Raw genomic sequence first — 21,490 nt, 5'->3', positions numbered from 1 at the left:
TAATAGTCCAAGAAGAGATTTTGTAGCACATGTGCACTGTACTGTTAATTGTTTTGTCATTTTCTGTTCTGGGCTGTACAGCACCTGAGTAAGTTCTTCCAACAGATCTTTGTCAGTTTTAATTCTGGCCAAGGAAGAGAGTATTTTTTGAGTTGGCTCTGCAGCTATAGAGATTTATGTTAATCGTATTACTTGTCTTTCTTATTTGAAGACTTGAATATAGCACTTGGATTAGTAACTATGCTTATCTCTATGAGAGCATGCAGGTTAGAGGTAGTTGGTGCCTGGAAAATCCAATACAAAGATGGCAATCCTATTGCTTTCTGTAGTAAGTTGCATCAGAATCAGGGTGTATTTGGTGAGCTGAGTCCTCCGTAACCTCCATTGATTCAAATGCGCCTACTCTGGTTATGATTTACTTTATCATAATAAATTACATAGCAAATTGTGATTCAGAGGACTTGACTCAGCAAATCATCACTTACTCAGCAGGTCCACTCTAGTGTATTTTAACTAACAGGATTGCGGCCAACATCTTCTAGGTTAAATCCGGCTTGAAAGTGATCATTCTAAAGTATAAATAGATAGGTAATGACTAAATGTTAGAAGAGCTCGCTTACATCAGAGAGAGGTTTTTGACAGAGAACAGACTGATTTGGGGAAGCCATGGATTCTCCAACGTTGGAGGTTTTTAAGCAGAGTTTAGACAGCCGCTTGTCAGGTTGCTTTATTGGTGGATTTCCTGCTTATTTAGGGATCTGGGCTTTATAACACTTGGGATAAGTTCCAGTTCTACAACTTTTTTCTATGATTCTGTAATTTCTCTGGTATATTATTAAAGGTGAAGCTAGCATAATATATTAATCAGTTAAATCAGGGGTCCCCAACCCCCGGGCTATAGACCAGTACCAGTCTGTGGCCTTGGATGGACCAGGCCGCCGGCACAGATGAGTGGCGAGCAGGAAGTTTAGAGCACTCTGCAAGTCAGAGGTGGCGGGAAGCACAATATTTCCCTTTGCTAAGTGGCCTTTGGTGCCGGCGGCTTCCGAACAATGAAGAGAGCCGCTGAGGTAAGCTGCCTCCTTGGTCTGGGTTTTCCCTACCTGCTGGTAGAACTCGGACAGAAGGAATGGGGGAACTCCAGTCCCTGGAGAGGGAGGGTGGCGGGATGGAGTTGCCCCAGCCGCGAGACTGCGAGGGGCAACTCCCTTGGTGCCCCTTCGCCTTCTCACTGCTGGAGAAGGCGAAGGGGCACCAAGGGAGCCGAGGAGGGAAAGCCTGCCTGGTACGGTTGGGTCCCCAGACTCTCCCGCCCAGGCTCAGTGGAGGTGGTGGCAGCTAGCCACAGACTTTGTGCCCGCGGGAGAGCTAACAGCCGGGTGGGCAGATGAGCAAGCTGGCTGCTGGTCCACCCTCTAGTGAGTCTCCCCGAGGGCTGACTTGCTGCATTCCGCCTGGCCAAGGTGCATACTCCTTACGGAAGAGAGGATGGGCTGCTTATAACAGCCTACAGGTGTGGAGCAGGTCCTTGGGAGAACGGTCTTCCACTAAACTGGTCCCTGGTGTCATAAATGTTGGGGACCAGGGTGTTAAATTGTTTCACTTCTGTGCCAGAGCTGCTTTAATCTGAAGTAGACATGACAGTTCTAATCTCTTAACATACCTAGCTGTGATGTGCTATTTCTCATTGCTGATTTTCTTCTTTGCGGTGAACTTCCTCCTCTTTTCTCTTGTTTGCCTCAACTGTGGCACAATCAGTGTTAACTTAAAATGGGCTGTCATGTTGATAGTCTTGGAATAAGCTTTAGCAGGTCTTCCTAAGGAGGAGCCATAGTAGCTCTGGAGTAGATGCAGTCTAAAACTGTCCTATCCCAGCAGGATGTCTTCACCTGGAATGTTAGCATCTCCAGGCAGTGGGGCCAGATTTGATAGAATTGTGGAAATTGTAGAGCCACACATATAAAGAGCACTAGGTTGGAGGTAGGTAAGCTAAACCATGGTTAAGGCAAAGAAGAAGGAAAAAAAGGGGGGGGATTCCTGCTTAATGGCAATCTGCAGGGTGTTTCAAGTATCAGTTATGGATGAAAGAAATATAGTGATAAGTCTTCACCAAGCTTTTACAGAAACATGCAGGTTTTTAAAACATGCTTGTGAAATTGTTGGGTAAAATTCTCAGTGAATCCCTACTTCTTACAGCATCCTCTCACACAACCATACTGTTATCTGTTTGAGCCAGAATTTGAGAAAGTTTGTGGACTATAGCTCCCAAGAATTCCCCAGCTAGTTGGCCCATACACTGGCTGGGGAATCTGGGAACTGTAGTCCAAAGGCTCTGCTAAAAATAGTCAGGGAGGAACTGGGTGCTTTTAAATATGACCTCATTCTCTGAATTTCCATATGGAGGCATTGTGATTTCTTAAAGAAGATTAGGGCTGTTTTTAAAAGAGTGATTGGCTATGCAGATTATGCAAAAGAGCTGACATGATTTCCTTGACATATTGAGGACATATTTGGGAAACTTGGTAGCGGTAAGAGGCTTTTAAATTGACAGACACAGGTTGATGTTCTTTTATATGTTGCATTTTAAATTGCAATGCACTAGTATTCCTATATATCAGTTATCAGCATAGCAGAGTGTGTAAGAAAACCATTGAGTAATTAAAGTGATCAAACTGCCTCAGCTATCTCAAGTTCAAGTTTTGGATGAAAACTAGGATACAAATATAAACAAACAAGTAAATAAATAAATAGAAGTGAAACCATATTATAGTAGTATTAACTTTCCTGTTTCTGGGATCAGCTTGAAGTGTGGGAGTTAATCATTGTGATTTCTTTTCTGATCCTATGGGAATTCTTTTGAAGGTTAACTGTAGTGGAAGCCTTGAGGTTAGAATGAGGACTAGCAGAAATGTTAAGTGTACACTTATGGTGTTTCCAGAATCTACTGAAAATTCCAGTACTCCTCCTGAAAAATGCTAACCTGCTAGCTTGCAGAATATGTTACTTCTGCCTCCTGGCACCATGGTTCTTAAAAAAAAAAGTTACAGGACTTTTTTGTCCTAACACATAACATTCTCTGGGGAAAAATACCCCAGAGGCAAAACACAGTAGCCTTTTTGAAAGTTTTTTTGGTCCTAAATGTTTTTGTCCATTACAGGGAGGTAGCTGAAATCTCATCAGGTGACAGTGCTGCATATTATGACATTGTAGGTTTTCTAAAATGTCCCGTCTTAATGAATGAGGATTAGCCTTTAATGTGTAGCCTGCATAATTAGATTGCTTTAAGCACACTTCGCTTTGTTTTTAAAGCCCAAATGAATTGTGATAAATGACCACTATTAGAAGGAGGGTCTCTTTAGAGGTGGTGTTTTGCAGAAAGGCTGTCTTGGTGTCCATGATATGATCTTTCTGGTGCAAGGACAATGATGATTTTTAAATAATTTTGTGGTGCTTTTTACTGTGTTGCAAAAATAATTTGATGCTGGTGTCTTTATTTTTGTTTTATATTGTGGTTGGCTTTTTGATTTTGATGTTTTAATATTTTACACTTTGATGTTTATTGTTAAGAAAATCTGTTGATGGATAGTGTAAGAATGTTGTATGGATACATGTGTAGATAAAAATAAACAGTTCGCTTAAGCTACATATAGCTGCAGAGCAGGCCAACGATGCATCCAGTTTGGTGCTGTTCATGCAAATAGACACACACTATATAACATGACACTGTTTTCCATCTGATTTTGAGGGACAAGATTGTAGAAAATGCCATTTCTCTTTAGATTTTGCATTGTTTGGATAAAACGTTCGCACTGTTCCTCTTTTTAGCCATTATCTTGCCTTTCATTGGAATTGTTGTTTATGGTGGATTTGACACTCTGTTTTTATGTCTTGCTTATTTCATCTCCCCATTTTATCTGGTAAAGTTTAGTTTTATTATCTTTTAGACTTTTCCAAATATGAACAGTCTTCAAAAAACATAGGAGATGATTCCCAAGAGTGTGTGGTCTTAAAAAAACTAAAACAGCAGCTTTTTCCTCTTAAAAGTCTTGGGTTTTTTTCCCATTACCTTTATCTAGCTAACAAATGAAATTATTATGGGTTAAGTAATATCTTTATAAATTTATACAATCACTAAAATTCACAATGTCTGAAACTTTTTTATTAAAACCCAGCTTGTTCCAGTAGGTGGAAATGAACATTATTGGAAGCACAATAGGAATTTGTTCAGGGATAAAAATATTAAATGAAATTGCCCTGATTTGTGGGTTAGGTATACAGTACTTAGAGAGTAACTGCCTTGCAGGTTAAGAAAAACTCAATTGAGGTAAAACTGCTTGCCCACTTTTTCCTTTTGGTTATATGTGGTTGTGCTGCTAGAAGCTTTCCAACTATTTCTTAGTGGCTGAAATCCTAGTGTAATCAGTTGTACTACTACAACAGGCCTATTGAATAAGTGGATATTTATGGAGTCAACTAATCTTCAAGTTCTGTTAATTCAAATGGCCTACTCTAGTTGTAATTTACTCTGCTGAAGTATGTCACAACTAGAATTTGTTGTTGTTGTTAAGTCGTGTCCGAGTCTTCGTGACCCCATGGACCAGAGCATGCCAGGCCCTCCTGTCTTCCAGGCTTCTCATTTAGTTGATCTTCTGTCAGGGCAGACATGGTGCCATTTTAGCCCAATCAGCAGAACTCTGCTCCTTCGCACTCTCTTCTGTGTTCTTTGGATTGGTGCTTCAATGTTTGGCTTTCCTTTTAAAAGAAAAGTAAAAACCAGACTGTAAGTAAAGATCAAACCCTGCCATCTTTCATGATGCAGAAATTGATACTTTTAAAAATACTGATAATGGTATTTTAGAAACCTTAAAAGGTTATCTAAAAGGAATGAACAAAGGAAAAAAGGTTGTCTTTGTTCTAGTAGTTTGTCTATTCACATACACACTGATTTTAAATTAAATCTTCCAGACAAGAACTCACAGAGAAGCCTATGTCTTCATTGTGGATTTTTACTGTCCTGTTTTAGTTAGCTTGTTTGGGCCAATTTACTTTGGTAAATTGGTAGTGTAATGTGTTATGCTTGAGACTCGTCAGCTAAATTTCCTTAGTGGCTGTAGCGTCCTCCTTCAGTGTAGTAGGGCCCCATCCATTTGACTACACCCCCCACCAGCTCTGACCATGGTTTCCATTGGTTGTACTGAAGCTAGTTTTCCAATACATTTGGAGGAATCAGGCTGTAGAGGGTTGTGTAGATTTGAGACAGGTGATCAATCAGGATTTAGTTGACACATTTTTAAAAATAGGCAAGAATCTTAAAATTATTTTGGTTCCCAGAAAACAGAATCATAGTGTTTGAAATCAAGCCAGTTCACAGTAAGAGTTTGGAACTTACTGTCTTGGATTATAAAGCCACAGTGCCTTAATACTGTATGTGGGGATACTGTGGAAGTTGTTACTCAGAAAAGTAACATCCCTTTTCTATTCACAACATAGGGGTTATATTGTTGTTGTTTAATTGTTAAGTCGTGTCCGACTCTTCGTGACCCCATGGACCACAGCACGCCAGGCCCTCCTGTCTTCCACTGCCTCCCGGAGTCTGGTCAAATTCATGTTTGTAGCTTCGATGACAATGTCCAACCATCTCGTCCTCTGTCGCCCCTTGTCCTCTTTCCTTCACACTTTCCTAACATCAGGGTCTTTTCCAGGGAGTCTTCTCTTCTCATGAGATGGCCAAAGTATTGGAGCCTCAGCTTCAGGATCTGTCCTTCCAGTGAGCACTCAGGGTTGATTTCCTTCAGAATTGATAGATTTGATTTCATTGCGGTCCAGGGGAATATGTGTATTCAATTCAATGGATATTATGAAAGAGTTGTCTCAATTCTGTGGCCTACCCCTGTTCCACTTACTAAACTAAGCATCAGAATTTCAGACAGTATAGTGTTAGTATTGGAATCATAGATGGCAACCTTCTGCAGTACATACCACACCGGATTATGTAGAGATTTAAGCCCTAGTTAAGTGAACCCCCGCCCTCCACCATTGTGCAGTATTGTGCAGCAACCAGAAGATGACATGACTGTAAAATAAAACACCCCCTGAAAATAAGCTCTAATGCATTTTTGAAGCAAAAATTAATGTAAGACCCTGTCTTATTTTATGGGAAACACAGTAATAATAAAACACATTACAGTGGTATCTGTGAGGTATAGGTTCTTATCCATTATTGTCCAACCACTCTTCTTGTTGAGCATTGAGTGGGTAGAAGGACACAACAGAAAACTGATGTAGCCTTTATTAAACTGATTCACTTATCTTGTCAACAAATGCTTTAAGAGCTGCTGATACTAAAATGTGATCTGAAATGTTTAAATACTATAGTCTGATCCTATATACTAGTGGTCCTCAACCTTTTTTGTAATGCGGACTGGCAGAGCCTCTGAGGGAGGTGGGGCGGCCCTTTGTGCTCGCACTCTGATGCACTCTGATTGGGGAGCGCGCATGCGCATATTGGTGCCTGACGGCGGCTGCAGCAGTGGGGCAGCAAAGCCGGGCGGGGAAGAAGTTGAAGGGGAGAGGAGAGCGGGGTGGGGAAGAGAGGAAATAGTGTGGCCACCGCTGCTACGAAGATTCTAATTTCGAATGCTCGCCTTGCTTTGGAGCCGCTGCCGGGAAAGGGCGGGTGATCGTGGGCCGGCGGGGAGGGAGGCTGAGCTTCAGAGGCCTGACGAAGGAGGTGCTCTCTTCCCCTGGCTTCCAACGCTTGCTCTTCTCCCTTCCCGCCCGGCCCCACCCTGCATGTGCCAGCGTTAGCGCTCCCCCACCCCTTCATGCCTGCATGCCCACCCACGCGGCTGCCCACCCCTTCGTGTGGGCACACAGGCACTTCTTCCCAGCCCCGACCCTCTCTTCCATCTCCCCCAGACGCAAGCCATTCCTCTTACCATCTTCTTGCTGCTCTGATGGAAAGTGTCACTTTGCATGTGTGCAAAGAAGCTGTGGGGACGGGAGTGCATGCGGGGGGGTGGGGCGGGGTGGGAGGTCTGTCTTCGCGGCCGGTTGGGTTCAAGCCACGGACCAGCAATGGACTGCGGACCGGGGGTTGACAACCTCTGCTATATATTGATCCATGAGAAGTCAAGGTTTTGAGGTTTCTGTCAGATTTAGCTTTCGTTTAAGAAATATTACCCATTCAGTCTGCTTAGGGTTTCATAGTTACATCTGAGGTGGAGATGGAGGAGATGCCTCCGAATTGTCAGAATTGAGGGAGAAGTGAGTCAGACAGAAGGAGTTATACCCACCAACTGTAATAGAAAGAGGTTTGATCTCCCAAGTGAGAGATACTGAGGCTTAAGGTAACCACCAAGTAATTCCCTGATTTTTGCTGAAATCTTGTGGGGAAGGGGAAGGGCACAGAGGCAACCGCAAGAATGTTTCCTTTTATGTTCAGAAAGGGAAAAGAGGATATGGAACAAGAAAAGCAGCTAGGCTTGGAACATTTTGCAGACATAGACTTACATGCCTTACATTCACCATGATACTGGAAATGAGACAGTAAAAAAAAAAAACAACCCCAAATTTGTGGTTTAAATATTTTACTTCATTCTGCTTTGGAGAGTTGAAGTTAGAACTTTTATGGAAGTTTGATAGAAATCTAACATGAAAGGCTTCGTACCTGACCTCAGTGTTGGAAGATCGGATATGCTGCTGAAAGAAACTGGTTTATTTATCTGGCCTGCTGCTAAATGCCTTTTGTTTTGCCATTCATAGATACATTCTCAAACTCTATTTTTCCCTTGCCCCATGCTCCCATCAAGCAGTCATCAGAACGGTATTTATAAGCTTACGTTGGAAGGTTAAAAGTGACATTTTTGGCATTGAACATATCTGGCAGGGAGTAGGGAGTTGGGTCCTTTTAAGGAGAAAGGCAAGTTTTAAACATAATGAATAAATGAATGAATGAATAAATAAATAAATAGGTAAAGAGCATGGAAAGTTACTTTTTAAAAGTATTTTGTTTCTGTTAGTTATGCTGTGTTGAACACTTATTTTCATTACTAGTTACAGTGTTGAAAAACAACTTGTTAAATTACTTTTTGCACTGGTTATTGATTTCCTGTTGTATTTTTTTAAAAGTGCATTTTTCAAGCCCTGCATATAATGATTCATCTAAAGTGCCTAAAATTCCTTAAAAACTTTTGACATCAACGAGAAGTAATTATACTGATGCATTACATTTCAAATTTTACTTAGTTGTAGTTACAGCTGATTACATTGCATGTATCTTGTTATTGTCAAAGTACTTGAGGAGCTGTTATTATCTCCTCCTAAGTACTATCTGCTGGTATAAGTACAGTGCCAGTATAGCTCTATAGAGCCTGTGTCCTGAGCACACTCCTGTACGGCAGTGAGTCCTGGACCCTTTGTGCACGGCAGGAAAGGAAGCTGAACATGTTCCATATGTGTTGCTTCCGACGCATTTTTGGTATCACTTGGCAGGACAAAGTTCCAAATAGAGTAGTCCTAGAACAAGCTGGAATTTTTAGCATATATACGTTACTGAAACAGCGACGTCTACGTTGGCTTGGGCATGTCGTGAGAATGGCTGATGGTTGGATCCCAAAAGATTTCCTATATGGAGAATTAGCGCAGGGAAATCGCCCCAGAGGGAAACCACAGCTTCAATACAAGGACATCTGCAAGCGGGATCTGAAGGCCTTAGGAATGGATCTCAACAAATGGGAAATCTTGACATCTGAGCGTTCAGCCTGGAGGCAGGCGGTGCATCATGGCCTCTCCCAATTTGAAGAGACCCTTGTCCAGCAGGCTGAGGCAAAGAGGCAGTTACGAAAGCAGCAAAATCAGGGAGCTGGACAGGGGAGAGACTGGATTTGTCTTCAGTGTGGAAGGGATTGTCACTCTCGAATTGGCCTTCTCAGCCACACTACATGCTGTTCCAAGTCCTCGATACAGAGCACGATACCATAGTCTTTCGAGACTGAAGGATGACATGGGGTATAGCTCAGTGGGTTAGAGCATGTGGATGTGGGTTGAGAGTTTGAATCCCCACCATCAGGATGGATTTGATTTTTAATAGTTGGAATTTTTTTGACAATTAAAATAAAATTTTGATTTTTAAATTTAAATCATGCTCTAAATCAATTTGATTTTTAAAAAAATCATTGATTTTTATCCACCCTCCCCACTGGGCCTGTTGTGTCTTAGGAAAGAGGCCAGCCAAGATGTGTGTAGGGGTACGTGCCCTGGAACTTGTGTGACCTTGCCCAGTCCCAGAATAGAATAAGAAAGGAATGCTGAGTAATTACATCTGAGTAATTTGGACCTAGAAACCCCAGGGAGGGTTGTCATAAATCCAATTTGACTTATTGGCACATAATTCATTATTAATTGGTGTGTACTTCTTTCCAATTTATTGAATGGACCCAGTTTTTTCTTCTTAAGGCAAAAGGTTTCTGTTGTGTGGTGTTTAACCTTTCCAGCAGTCATACTGTAAAATTTTGCTGCTGAAAAAAAATGTGATTCCATCCTTTTTCTGTTCAGATGGAGCTACAGGGACCTTTATGACATGCATATTGAAAAAAGCAATAAAACATTAATAGCTGTGAATACAGTCTCTTTAGCACCACAGTAAGACTACTCCCCTATTACATGGAGATGAGTAAATGCACTTGTTCCATGAAAAAGACCAGTGAGAGTTATTGTGCTAATCTAAAATTAAATATGAAAATGTGGGCCTTGCTTGTGTAAAGTGTTTATCTTTTTCAGATGTTTGGGAGAACACAGAGTTAGTGACTCACTTGCCATCATCCTGTTGCTTAGTGCAGGGGTCCTCGGCCCCCAGTCTGTGGACTGGTTCTGGTCCATGGCCTTGGAAGAACTGGGCCGCTGGGACAGATGAGTGTCAAGCAGCAGGTGAGCAAAGCTTCGCCTCCTGTCAACACACTCCTATTAGGTTCTAATGCCACTGCTGATCTGACAAGAGGTGGAGCTTCGCTCCCCTGCTGCTGCTGCTAGGTCATCTGTGTCTGTGGCATTAGAATCTAATAGGAGCCTGCTCTCCTATTAGGTTCTAATGGTGCTGCTGCTCTAACAGGAGGTGGAGCTACAATTGCAGCTCACCTCCTGCTCGCCGCTCATCTGTCCTGGCACAATACATGTGATGATCTTGATTCAAAGCTATCCAACAACCTACTGGATAACAAACCCCCCCTCCTTATGAGAATGGTCTTCTATTAAACTGGTCCTTGGTGTCAGAAAGGACCACTGGAGCCTTAATGTATTAAATCACACTAGAATAGGCCCACTGAATTAACGAGGATTCAGTGAGTCAATTCCTTTGTAAGTTCCATAGATTCAAATAGACCTAATTTAATTGTGCCTTGCTATGCTTAAGTAAGTCACAGAATAAACCAATTTGAATCACTGGAACTTAAGGATGAGCTCACTCACTAAAGAGTATGGCTTAACAAGAAGCTGATGGCATATACCAAGATCCAAGTCTATAGAGCCTGTGTCCTGAGTACACTACTGTACTGCAGTGAGTCCTGGACCCTTTTTACATGGCAGGAGAGGAAGTTGAACACATTCCATATGAACTGTCTCTGATGCATTTTTTTGTATCACCTGGCAGGACAAAGTTCCAAATAGGATAGTCCTGGAACAAGCTGGAATTTTTAGCATGTATATATTACTGAAACAGCGATACCTACATTGGCTTGGGCATGTCGTGAACATGGCTGATGGTTGGATTCCAAAAGATCTCCTGTATGGAGAATTAGTGCAGGGAAAGCGCCCCAGAGGGAGACCACAGCTGCAATACGAAGGATCTGAAGGCCTTAGGAATGGACCTTAACAAATGGGAAACTTTGACATCTGAGCGTTCAGCCTAGAGGCAGGCAGTGCAGCAATTTGAAGAGACACTTGTTCAGCAGGCTGAGGCAAAGAGGCAGTCCCGAAACCAGCAAAATCAGGGAGCTGGACAAGGGGACATACAGTGGGGTCTCGACCTACGGAATTAATCCGTATTGGAACAGAGTCCGTAGGTCGAAAAGTACACAGGTCGAAAATGCATTCCCCATAGGAATGCATTGAAAACCATTTAATCCGTAACCTGCCCAAGAACCTCTCTCACACACAAACACAAAATTAAAATTAAAATTTAAAAATAAAACCTTACCTTTCTGACGCCTTCCAGGGGTCCGCTGCCATCACCACTGCTGGAGGACTCCGAGGGCTTCGGAGCCGCTGCTGGAGGCCTCTCGGAGCTCCCCAACCGCTGCCATTGCCGCTGCTGGAGGACTCCAAGGGCTTTGGTGCGGCTGCCAGAGGCCTCGCAGAGCTTCCCCGCCACTGCCATCGCTGCAGCTGGAGGACTCCGAGGGCTTCGGCGTGACTGCTGGAGGCCTCTCAGAGCTTCCCCCCCTCCGCCGACGCAGGCTTTCCCAGAGTGGACAAGCCTACCAGGGGAGGCCTTCCCTGGTGTCCCCTGTCTACTGCCCGGGAAAGCTTGGTAGACCGGGCCTACCAGGGGAGGGCAGCCCTGGAAGGCATCCCAAGGCATGACCTATGGCCTACGGACTGGAATGGGGAGGCGGAGAAAGAGGCAAATTTGAATTTAGTGCTTTCCCTGCCTCCCCCTCCTGGTCTGTAGGTTGATTCTCCGGCCGCAAGTCGAAGTTAAACTTTGCAGCCGGAGAAGTCCGTAGGTCGAAAAGTATGTAAGTGAAGCCGACCGTAATTTGAGACTCCACTGTATTTGTCTTCAGGGTGGAAGGGATTGTCACTCTCGAATTGGCCTTCTCAGCCACACTAGACGCTGTTCCAAGACCTCTATGTAGAGCACACAACCATAGTGTCTTGAGACTGATGGATGCCTACACATACGCAGCAGTAATTTTGCATTATGCTGTTGGCAACATCATGAGAGAAGAGCTGGTGAAACTGTTGTCTTTGCCTGGAATAACACAAGGGAGAGATGTCGACAATGCTGTGATGGAGGCTTTCTTGTCACAAGAGCAGAAAAAGTAGTTTCAGTTACTAGTGATGGGGCACCTTGCATGGTGGGGGTTACATCTGGTTTCATACAGTTCTTTGTTAAAGAAGTAAAACATCCGGTCATTCAGTTTCATTGTATTATACATCAAGAAGCTCTTTGTGCCAGAGAAAACAGCAAAAAATTAGACAATATCTTCAGAGATGTCACAAAAATGGTGAATTACATCATGGCTCGTGCTCTTAATTTTCAACAGTTTCAAGAACTTCTTTACGGGGTCCAGGCAACATATAATACTTTACTTCAGTACAGTAATGCCCAGTGGTTGAGTGGAGGACGAGTCCTGGAGAGGTTTGTAGCCTGCTTAGATGAAATTAGGTTGTTTATGGCTGAAAAGGAGTAAGAATATCCACAAGTCACTGATATAGCCTAGCTTACCAACCTCATTTTTTTACAGATTTTACAGCACACTTCAATATGCTGAACAAAAAACTGCAAGGTTTAGGGAAAACAGCAGAAAGGATGTTTTGTGACATCAGAACATTCGAGAGAAAACTTGAAAGTGGCAGCTGAAATCTAAAAATGCACTTGGAAAATTCTGCATTTACAGACAGTCCTACAAGCCATCAGGAAATCTACAAGGAATTTTCTAGCATTGTAGCAGCTGCAAAGGAGAATTTTAGGAACAGATTTTTACAGATCCGTAAGATGGAGACAGTCCTGTATTTTCTTACTTCTCCAGATGAAGCCATATTTGAAGAACTTGATATTTCCTGCTTACACCGGTTAGATTTTAGAAATCTGGAAATGAAACTATCAGAATTTCAAGAAAACTCTATCTGGAAAAATAAATTCTATGACCTGCCTGCAACACTGGAGAAGACAGAGTGCAAAGGGATGACAAAGGACAGCACAGTTGGTAGTTCTGAAAATGAAATCCTCAAAGTGTGGAATTCTCTGCCAATTTTAAGTCAATGAAAGCACTTGGGATTGCTCTTCTTAAATTGTTTGGGTTAGTTTATGCTTGTGAGCAGCTGTTTTCAGCTTTGAATGATATATCTGATACCAGAAAGAGACTAACAAGATGACCTGAGTGCTGCATGTGTTGCTCTCAAACTAACGGCGTATGAGACAAGGTTTAACAAAATATCAGCATGCATACAACATCAAAAATCACATTAATTGTGCAAAAGCATGCCAAATTCAAACTTTTACCTAATGCAGTGTTTGCAGTCCAAGACACTAGTTTAGGAGTTGTTTAAAGTGTATTAAGCAAGTTTAGTTTTCTTGTTTATCCTGCTCATACTAATACAGGTTGACTTTTGCTTTTACTAATCCAACACCTGTAGAAGCAGGGAAAGGACCTGGAGTAAGGCTCGCCCCATACAATTTCAGTCTGGCATATAATCATATTACAAGTTGAGTATCTCTTACCCAAAAATACATGCACAGAATTATTTTAAAAGTTTGTATAAATACCTGGCTACAGGCCATGTGTACAATGTATTACTTTAATAATTTTCCATTTACTAGAGTTGATGGGCTTTTTTCAATAAAAGTGTTTGTATCATTGAAAGCTCTGCTATTGTGTATTTTAAGAGAAAATGTGTTGATTAGTTCAGACAACTGTATGATGTTCATTAGTTCAGACAACTGTATGAGTTGTTTTTTTTTCTAAACTAAAACCTCAGTATTCAGGTTTAATTGCAGTGTTGGCACTTTGAAAGAAATAATTTGGGTTTGTGTTGCAGTTTGGGCTCGAAAAGGTTCGCCATCACTGGGTTAAATGATTACTGGAGCTGGACTCAGGCAAGGAGACTATGAAAAATATATGTAGGTTACAACAAGCATATGAGTAAACTGTATCTTTCTGAGTAGTGATTTAAATTCAGTCCACCCTGTCCATTTATTTGTTTTATCTGAATCTAGTTGCTGGAGTTACTGTTCTCTTTGGAAGCATAGTAATAAATACCAAGTACATGAGTACAGTCATGCAAAAAGTCATGCATAGTCAGGGTATAACCGACATTTCAAAGAAATTCAACTCCAGTAGGGAAGACATTTGAAAGCAATGACCTATTCCCCCTGTCGCTGCCTGGCAGCAGCTTGTTTATAAGCTAAAAACACAGAGTTTCAAACAAATACTAATGATCATTGACAGATTTTGTGTCTGTCTGCTTTACTCTATCACAACCTTTTTTTGCTCAGTCTTAACAGTAGTTCCCAAATAGTAGCTTTTGAACAATTTAGCTCATGTATGATATGTGTGTATGATGTTCATTGAAATGTAGGAAACCTAGGACCTGGCTCTGGCACAATTTTTCTTCACAGTGGTACTTTTGGAATAAATTCTGAAGAGTAATGCATGTACAGTATACATGGATGTCTTAGAAAGTGTAGCTGTACAGCTCCCAGACAAAGGCTCACTTCAGCTATAAGAGTTTAGAGTCAATAAACCATGATTTACAGTACTAGCTTAGAACAAGCCACACCTCCACATGCTCTGATCCCGAGTTCCTGTGTGATTGTAAGCACAGATTAAATCACAGTTTGTCAGTTCAGATCTCCAGGATGTTGAGTTATGTAATCAGTCAAGAATTATACCACTAAATGGAGGGGAGGAGTGAAGGAGAGAGCAAGAGGGCATAAGTGAACTTCTAGGGAGGAAAGATAAAATGCCATGGATTCATTAAGGCATTTATGAATTGCTGATTGGTCTGAACAGGGCCCCTGAGGCAATATATAATTTTTAAATGATCTTTTAACAAAATATCAGATGGAGAACCCTAATTTCAGAACATCCCGGCAACAGAATGATTTTTTTAAAAACTCAATAACAGGTTTTTAAAATGCCTAAAGGTAGATAAAAATGAGGCCAGTCTGACTTCCTATAGGAGGGAGCTGAGCTTGGAAAAGTTGCTTTGGGAGATTGCAGCTCTCTGAATCTTCGGGCATTATGGTCATACCAGCTGAGGGGTCCTGGAAGCCATTGTTCGAAAAAGTACATTTTTTGAGTTTGTCATCAGTAACCTATCTCCTTTTGATGAAAAATGTAATGGCTTCGGAAATCATCAATGATGAACAGATTCACATAGGAGGAAGTGATCTTTCAGCTGTCCTGCCTGGAGACTATTATTAATTCATACGCCTTGAACTGAGCACAGAAACAAAAATGTTGGAACAAGACTGGTATTGTAAGGGCTACAAAACACACACTAGAAAGCAACTCCACATGGAATGCTTTTATTACACTCAGACTATTGTTTCTAGAGCAGGTTTAATTCTATAGTTACTATTTTGGAAAAGTAATATCTGATTGTGCCTAGAACAGTTAACAGTGAGAAGAAAAGTTAAAAATGAGAAAAGCTGGGTTGAGATTTGGACTATGAATTTTTTCAGTTTCCCTTCCATCAGCCTTTCTTTAAAAACAAGTTGGATTACTAATTCTGGCATTAATATCTGGATTGCAAAGAGCCATAAACTAGTTCTGTTAAGACAAGGAGGGCTTTAGGCATGGTTTCAGGCTGGGATTTAAGCTTAGAAGGTAAATATTTTCCCGTACTTACTTTCTGAAAGCTGTAAAATCTTGAGAGCTGTTTGTCTGCATATGCAACATGCTTTGTACTACTAACTTGTGTAGTGTTGGAATGGATTTGAGAAGACAAAATCATAATACAAGGTTAGATGCAGCATTATGTCTTTGATGAAAATTTTTGTGCCTTACTTGGATTAATTAATCTGTTCTCCAAACATAGTAGAACAGGTCTCTGCCTGGGGCTTTCTGGTTCCTTGTCATACTTGCCAGTAGTGTGATATGTTCTCCCTACACAGTCAAAAGGAAGTTTACAGTACAGCAGCAGTTCAGCTTTGTTTATGTACTTGTGTCATAACTCTTTCTTGTGTATCACTGGCCTTCCATGGCTGGGATTAGTCAGCCTCTGAAACAGTTTTCAGTATTTCAGAATTTAGAAAGGACGAGCTTTTCTTCAGAGAAGAATCAAGAGCTAAGAAGTCTCCTACAAACAGCAAAAATACTTGTATAGTAGATTAATAAGTTGTCTGAATATTTTTCCTTTTTACAAATTAATTGTGTTGGATTGATTTTTGGGGAAATCACTTATCTGTTTGTATAACTAGTGTTGATTTATTAGACATAGAACTTAAATGTCAAACGTGAAATCTTCAATTGAAATTATAATGTCAATGTGTAGTCTGCTAGATCTGATACATAATTTCTGGTTTCAGTTAGACCACGGAATGATAACCTGGCTTTACAAGAGTCATTATATGTTGGTTTCTGTTATTCATCTTTAAGATTTTTCCCCCGTGACTCTTTAAAGAAGATTGTAAATCGTTTTATATGCCTTGTGAAGCGTACTCAGTCTGACAGCTTATAACCAGAAGTTGAAGAGTAGACATAGGAAAAAGTAGAGAATAGATGAAAACATCAGTTGTCTGCCAGCTTAATTCTGAAATGATTAAAGTGTGAAATCAGAGTTTCTGCAGAGTTGACAGGCTATCACATGGTTCTTTGCTGTAGAGACCCTGATGTTGTCTGTCATATTGCTGCATCGTGCAGTGGTTTAACTAGTCTAGAATGTGGTCTCTTTGACAAGGATAGGATTTGAATTTGAATTTGAAACTCACAAATTCAAAAGTGTCAATATGTTTTCCTTTCTTATATGATGCTTATAATAGCACACTAATAAAGAAGCAGCAAATGAAGATATAAATATTAGAAGGATTTAGCCCATGAGTAAAATAGCAACTTCTGAGACTTGGGTAATAAAGCTAAGTGGTCTGAACCAGCCTCACTCAAAGGACTAGTGCACCTTTGGATTTTATGGATCCAGAGTCAGCATTATTCCAGTGGGAGAGCACTCTCTTTTAGGACCTTAACATTGTATATGAATGGGAATACTGAGATTTCTCTGATCATTTACCCTGATTTATAGGAACCAACCATCTGCAAATCCTAACCAACAGGAAAATCAACGGCAGGGGTGGAATTTCAGCTCTTTAAGAGAGCTGTAGCTCTCTTGATAATATCTAATTGTATTAATTTCATAGGCACTGCTTCTAGTATTCTGTTAGCAGATGTCAATATACTGAAGCATTTAGTTTGTACAGTTAAAATGCTAAGGAAGTCTATGTACAGTGCAGATGGTATACCACTAAGTACAAGTTCTTCCTGAAGACAGCTTTGATTTATACAGAATCTTTTAACCCTAAGGAAACTACAGAAGCTTCTGCTGTATGGGACCAGGGAATCTTATACTTATCTGTTTTTGAATTATCCAGTTAAAAATAACTGAAAATGCATTTCTCATGCCTATGTAAATAGCCTGAATTCGGTTTTGACATTAGTTAAAAAATTCTTAGATAACAGTGGAGCTTACCTCTAGTCAGGATACTTTTAAGATACTGTTGAATTACTCAAATCATTAATCTAACTCTACATTGAAATGTTGTGATTTGTTCCCAGTCATGTTGTAAATAGATAGATAATCCATGCTCTTTTTCTTTCATAATCTTTCCTAAAGGACTGGTTGTAACATCATAAATGAGATGGTGGTACTTTTGCTCTACAGTGGCAATTAGCATCCATTCCTGAACCTCATTGAATAATGTTTCGCTTTCTGCTTTTTGTAGGCTGTGAAGATATTATCGCTGAGAGCATCTCACTAGACACTTTAATTGCCATTCTCAAGTGGAGTTCTCAGCCGTATGGCTCCAAATGGGTACACCGCCAAGCACTGCATTTCCTCTGTGAGGAGTTTACGCAGGTCATGACTTCAGATGTCTTTTATGAACTCAGCAAAGACCACCTGCAAACTGCAATTCAATCTGATTACTTGCAGGTAATTATTCTTGCTCTCAAATTTCTCACAATGAGGACCTGAAGGCTTTGTTAATCACCTACCAGCAGCATATAAATCTTACTGCAGAAGGAAGAAGGAGAAAAGGTCCTGTTCTGATGAATATGTGCAGAAGGGGGTCTACACTCTCTGGGTGGTTCACAACATGACAAATCACATTAAAATTAGCAGTACAAAATACACTATACAATAAACACCATAATGTAAATAAAACATTGTCACTCTCTGAAAACACACATTTAAATAGAATTAAGCAATTTAAAACAAACTTAGACTCCTCAGGCCAGTGGTTAAAAACACTAATAAAAGACAGCTTTAAATAATTCTGTTTCACCTCTGTTGGAAGCCTGTTCCAGAGGGAAGATGCCATGACAGAGAACGTGGAGTTCCTGGTGTTAACTCTTTTGGCCCCCTTGGTTGTCACAATTTTTAACATCATAGATTGTGAAGAGTGTGTGGAATGGGTAGCTATTCTGACAAGTACTGAGGTCCTAAACTGAACTTTGTTATAGTTAAAACCAACATTTCTCATTTATGGCAATTTATCTGCAACCCAGATGTAATGTAATCCTCTGTAAAACTTTAAAGGATTTTTTTTGTAGTTAAGGCAACTTCAGCAAATAAACTAATCTTAACTCTGTCCTTAGTTTCAGTACCTAAAATTTCTGTCTTCAGTAGTAAATAGCCAAAACTGTGGGGCTGCAATCAAATCTGCTCATGCCTACCACCACTCTGGCCACCACATTCTGGACCCACTGCAGTCTCTGGATCATCCTCAAGGGAAGCCCCACATGGGCTAAACCCTGATTGAAATGGGTCTAGGTTATCTGTTTCCTCCAAGAATGCACAGCAGCGGAGATATATTTTAAAGTTCTGGTATAAAGTGTTGAGTCATAGAGTGAGTGGTTTGCCAACACAAAGTCCTGTTCTGTCCCAGTGGTCCAGCATGAGGTAAAGACACTTCAAACCTTGGCATGACAGGACACAGATCCTGCTGATATTAATGGAAATTCTGTGGACTATGGCAACACTTAGACCCCCTTCTGACCTGCCATGATGCTTGATCAAATATCCTGGGGAGCATAACTGGGAAAGGGCTAATATCCCTTTCCTTTCCTATGCTGGTTTCAGTTATACACACCAGGTCAGCCCTTTCCTCCTCTGTCGGGTCTAGTTTTAATTCAGATTTCTTTTGGACCAACATAGCATTTACCAGCATTATATGCAGACCAGAAGTTCGGTTGATAGGGTCTTTGTACTGGCATATATACACACAATAATCTTGCAGAGGTAGTGATTAAAGAAAGTATTCTGCCTTCTTGGCAGTATAACCCAAGCCAGACTGGCAGTATAAACTATTACTTGAAAGCCTAATAATAGTTTAGAAGCAGTTGCAAATTATTGTAAGTGAAACTCTTTTTAGGCTTAATTTTTGCCTTGCCTGTTCAGAGGTTTATGGAAATTATATGGTAGTACTCACAAGAAAAATAAATGTTTTGGGGAAGAAAAGGGGATGTAGCTCATCACTTAAACACTTTTTTCTTGTATGAGATGAACAGGGTTTCTCTGGTTTCAGCCAGCCATTGTCTCCCCACCCTCTCCAGATTTGTTCTGCTGCTCAGTTATTTGGAAGACTCCAGTACTATGTGTGACCACATGTCAAAGGCACAATTTATTGTGTAATTAATTTTAAAATACAGTATCCCCTTGTTTCTTTTTTTTTCTGGATGCTTGGTAAGAATATAGAAGATTTTCTTTTTGTCTTATTTTATAATCATCAAGGGGTACTTCTGGACCTAGGGCTCCTGGTACTGTTAACCAGAATGTTTTGCACAGCTGTTCTGTCTTTTCTTCCGTAACTTATTCTTTCTGAGAAAAGAGATGGGAGAAAATGATGGGGAAGCTCATGAGGGCTACAGATGAGAGACGATGACCAAAGGGGCAACAAACCTTAATTTGTCTTTGGTAACTAGCCATTATTTCTTTCTGCCGCCTTTTTCATATGTGAAAGACTTGAGAGAGAAGAAGGGGTCAGCCTTCTCATGTTCATTTACCGTGCTGCTTCCAGATGTCTCCAGAGCAGAAAATGAGGTGAATGAGTGACCCTGTCCTTTTGGACAACTCAAGAAAGGAGCTAGCATCTTACCTTACTCCAAGCTGGAAGCTACTGTGAATCTTCCGGAGATACTCTTGCTGAGGGACTTGCAGGTCCTCTTGCTAGCTTGTTGTAGATAAACAAATCCTACCCTCTGGCACTTTGGACTCCCAGCTTCATATGAAACTACAGATTTCATTTCTTGCACAATATCCCAGCAAATAACTCCATGAAGCTGCCACTTTTTCTTCTTAGTTGTCTCTGTGACACAAGCAAACCAGTCAGGTCTTGCTTCTGTGCAGTGCCACAGTTGCAATCTTCTAGACCTGAGCAGAGTTTTTGATGGATTCCTGCACTGCACATTTTTAGGCATGCCTTGATACCTTCTGCTCAGTTCCTTTTCAGGTGCCACATCAGCAGCACTGAAAGGAATTTTCTCCTCCTAAGTCACATAGGTTGAACATATTTTCTTCATTTTTCATTGTAACTGTTCACCACCACTAACAGGTGCCTGAATCTATGACGAAAACTGTCATTTATTCCAAAACTCACCAAAGCCAGTTTTCCTCTATCAGACAATTCCAATATTATCAAAACAAGATTTTTAAAAGAACTGAATAAGATAATGACCAAGTATGTTTCGGACAGAAAAAAAAATAAAACTTAAGGCTTTTCAGGACAATAAACGAAGAGGAGAGTTTGGCCTACCAGACTGGATGAATTATTACAGAGCAGCAGCTCTGCCCTGGGTGAGGGTATGCGTTATTCTACAAAATGGGAGACTTTAAAAATTGAAGGGCATGATTTAAGGCTAGGCTGGCATGCCTACCTATGGTACCAAGATGATAAGCAATGCAAAACATTTAATTTACATTTGATCAGGAGAGCTCTGTTATGGGTTTGGAAGACAATTAAGGCATAACATTATAGAAAGATATCATTATGGTTAGTTCCATTAGAAGCGTTCTCTCATCTGGCAGGAACATCTCAAGGAACAAATGGGAGATAGGCCGAGATATTAGATCGTGATTTTAATCTAAAGAATAAAGATGAACTGGCAGAACAAGGTATTACCTTAGAATGATGGTCAATAAACTTGTAAAGATATGTAAAAGATAATGCTACAGGGTTTCAGAAAGACAAAATACCTTTGGATAAGGGGTTGCTGGATGCAGAGGAAAAATTGATTAAAGGTTTATATAATACTTTAATGGAGTAAAAAATGGAAGATGAAATTGTGAGGGGTTGCATGGTAAAATGGGCTCAAAATATAGGTCATAATGTAGAACTAAGAGCCTGGTTAGGAATTTGGGAATGAAATATTAAAATGACTAAATCTATAAATCTAAAAGAAAATATATACAATATGTTTTATATATGGTATGTAACACCAGATAAATTAACAAAAATGTATTAAAATGTTTCTAATAAGTGTTGGAAATGTGAAAAGAAAGTTCAGAACTTCTATCGTATGTGGTGGATGTGCAGAAGGGCCAAGGACTTTTGGAA

At 40.7% G+C, this 21,490-nt stretch overlaps 1 protein-coding gene across 3 annotated transcripts in view; it reads left to right on the top strand.

Moving 5' to 3' along the window:
- The window catches only part of BTBD7 (BTB domain containing 7), a 100,041-nt gene that overhangs the window by 55,165 nt on the left and 23,386 nt on the right, over nucleotides 1-21,490 (top strand). For all 3 annotated transcript variants that reach the window (XM_072986599.2, XM_020802210.3, XM_020802211.3), the window contains one exon: nucleotides 17,660-17,868. In XM_072986599.2, coding sequence (XP_072842700.2) covers nucleotides 17,660-17,868 — 209 coding nt within the window. The remainder of the gene's footprint in view (nucleotides 1-17,659; nucleotides 17,869-21,490) is intronic.

This window comes from Pogona vitticeps, chromosome 1 (genome assembly GCF_051106095.1).
Source record: "Pogona vitticeps strain Pit_001003342236 chromosome 1, PviZW2.1, whole genome shotgun sequence".
NCBI lineage: Eukaryota > Metazoa > Chordata > Lepidosauria > Squamata > Agamidae > Pogona > Pogona vitticeps.
The sequence above is the reverse complement of the archived record's forward strand: the minus strand, read 5'-3'. Positions and strand labels throughout refer to the sequence as shown.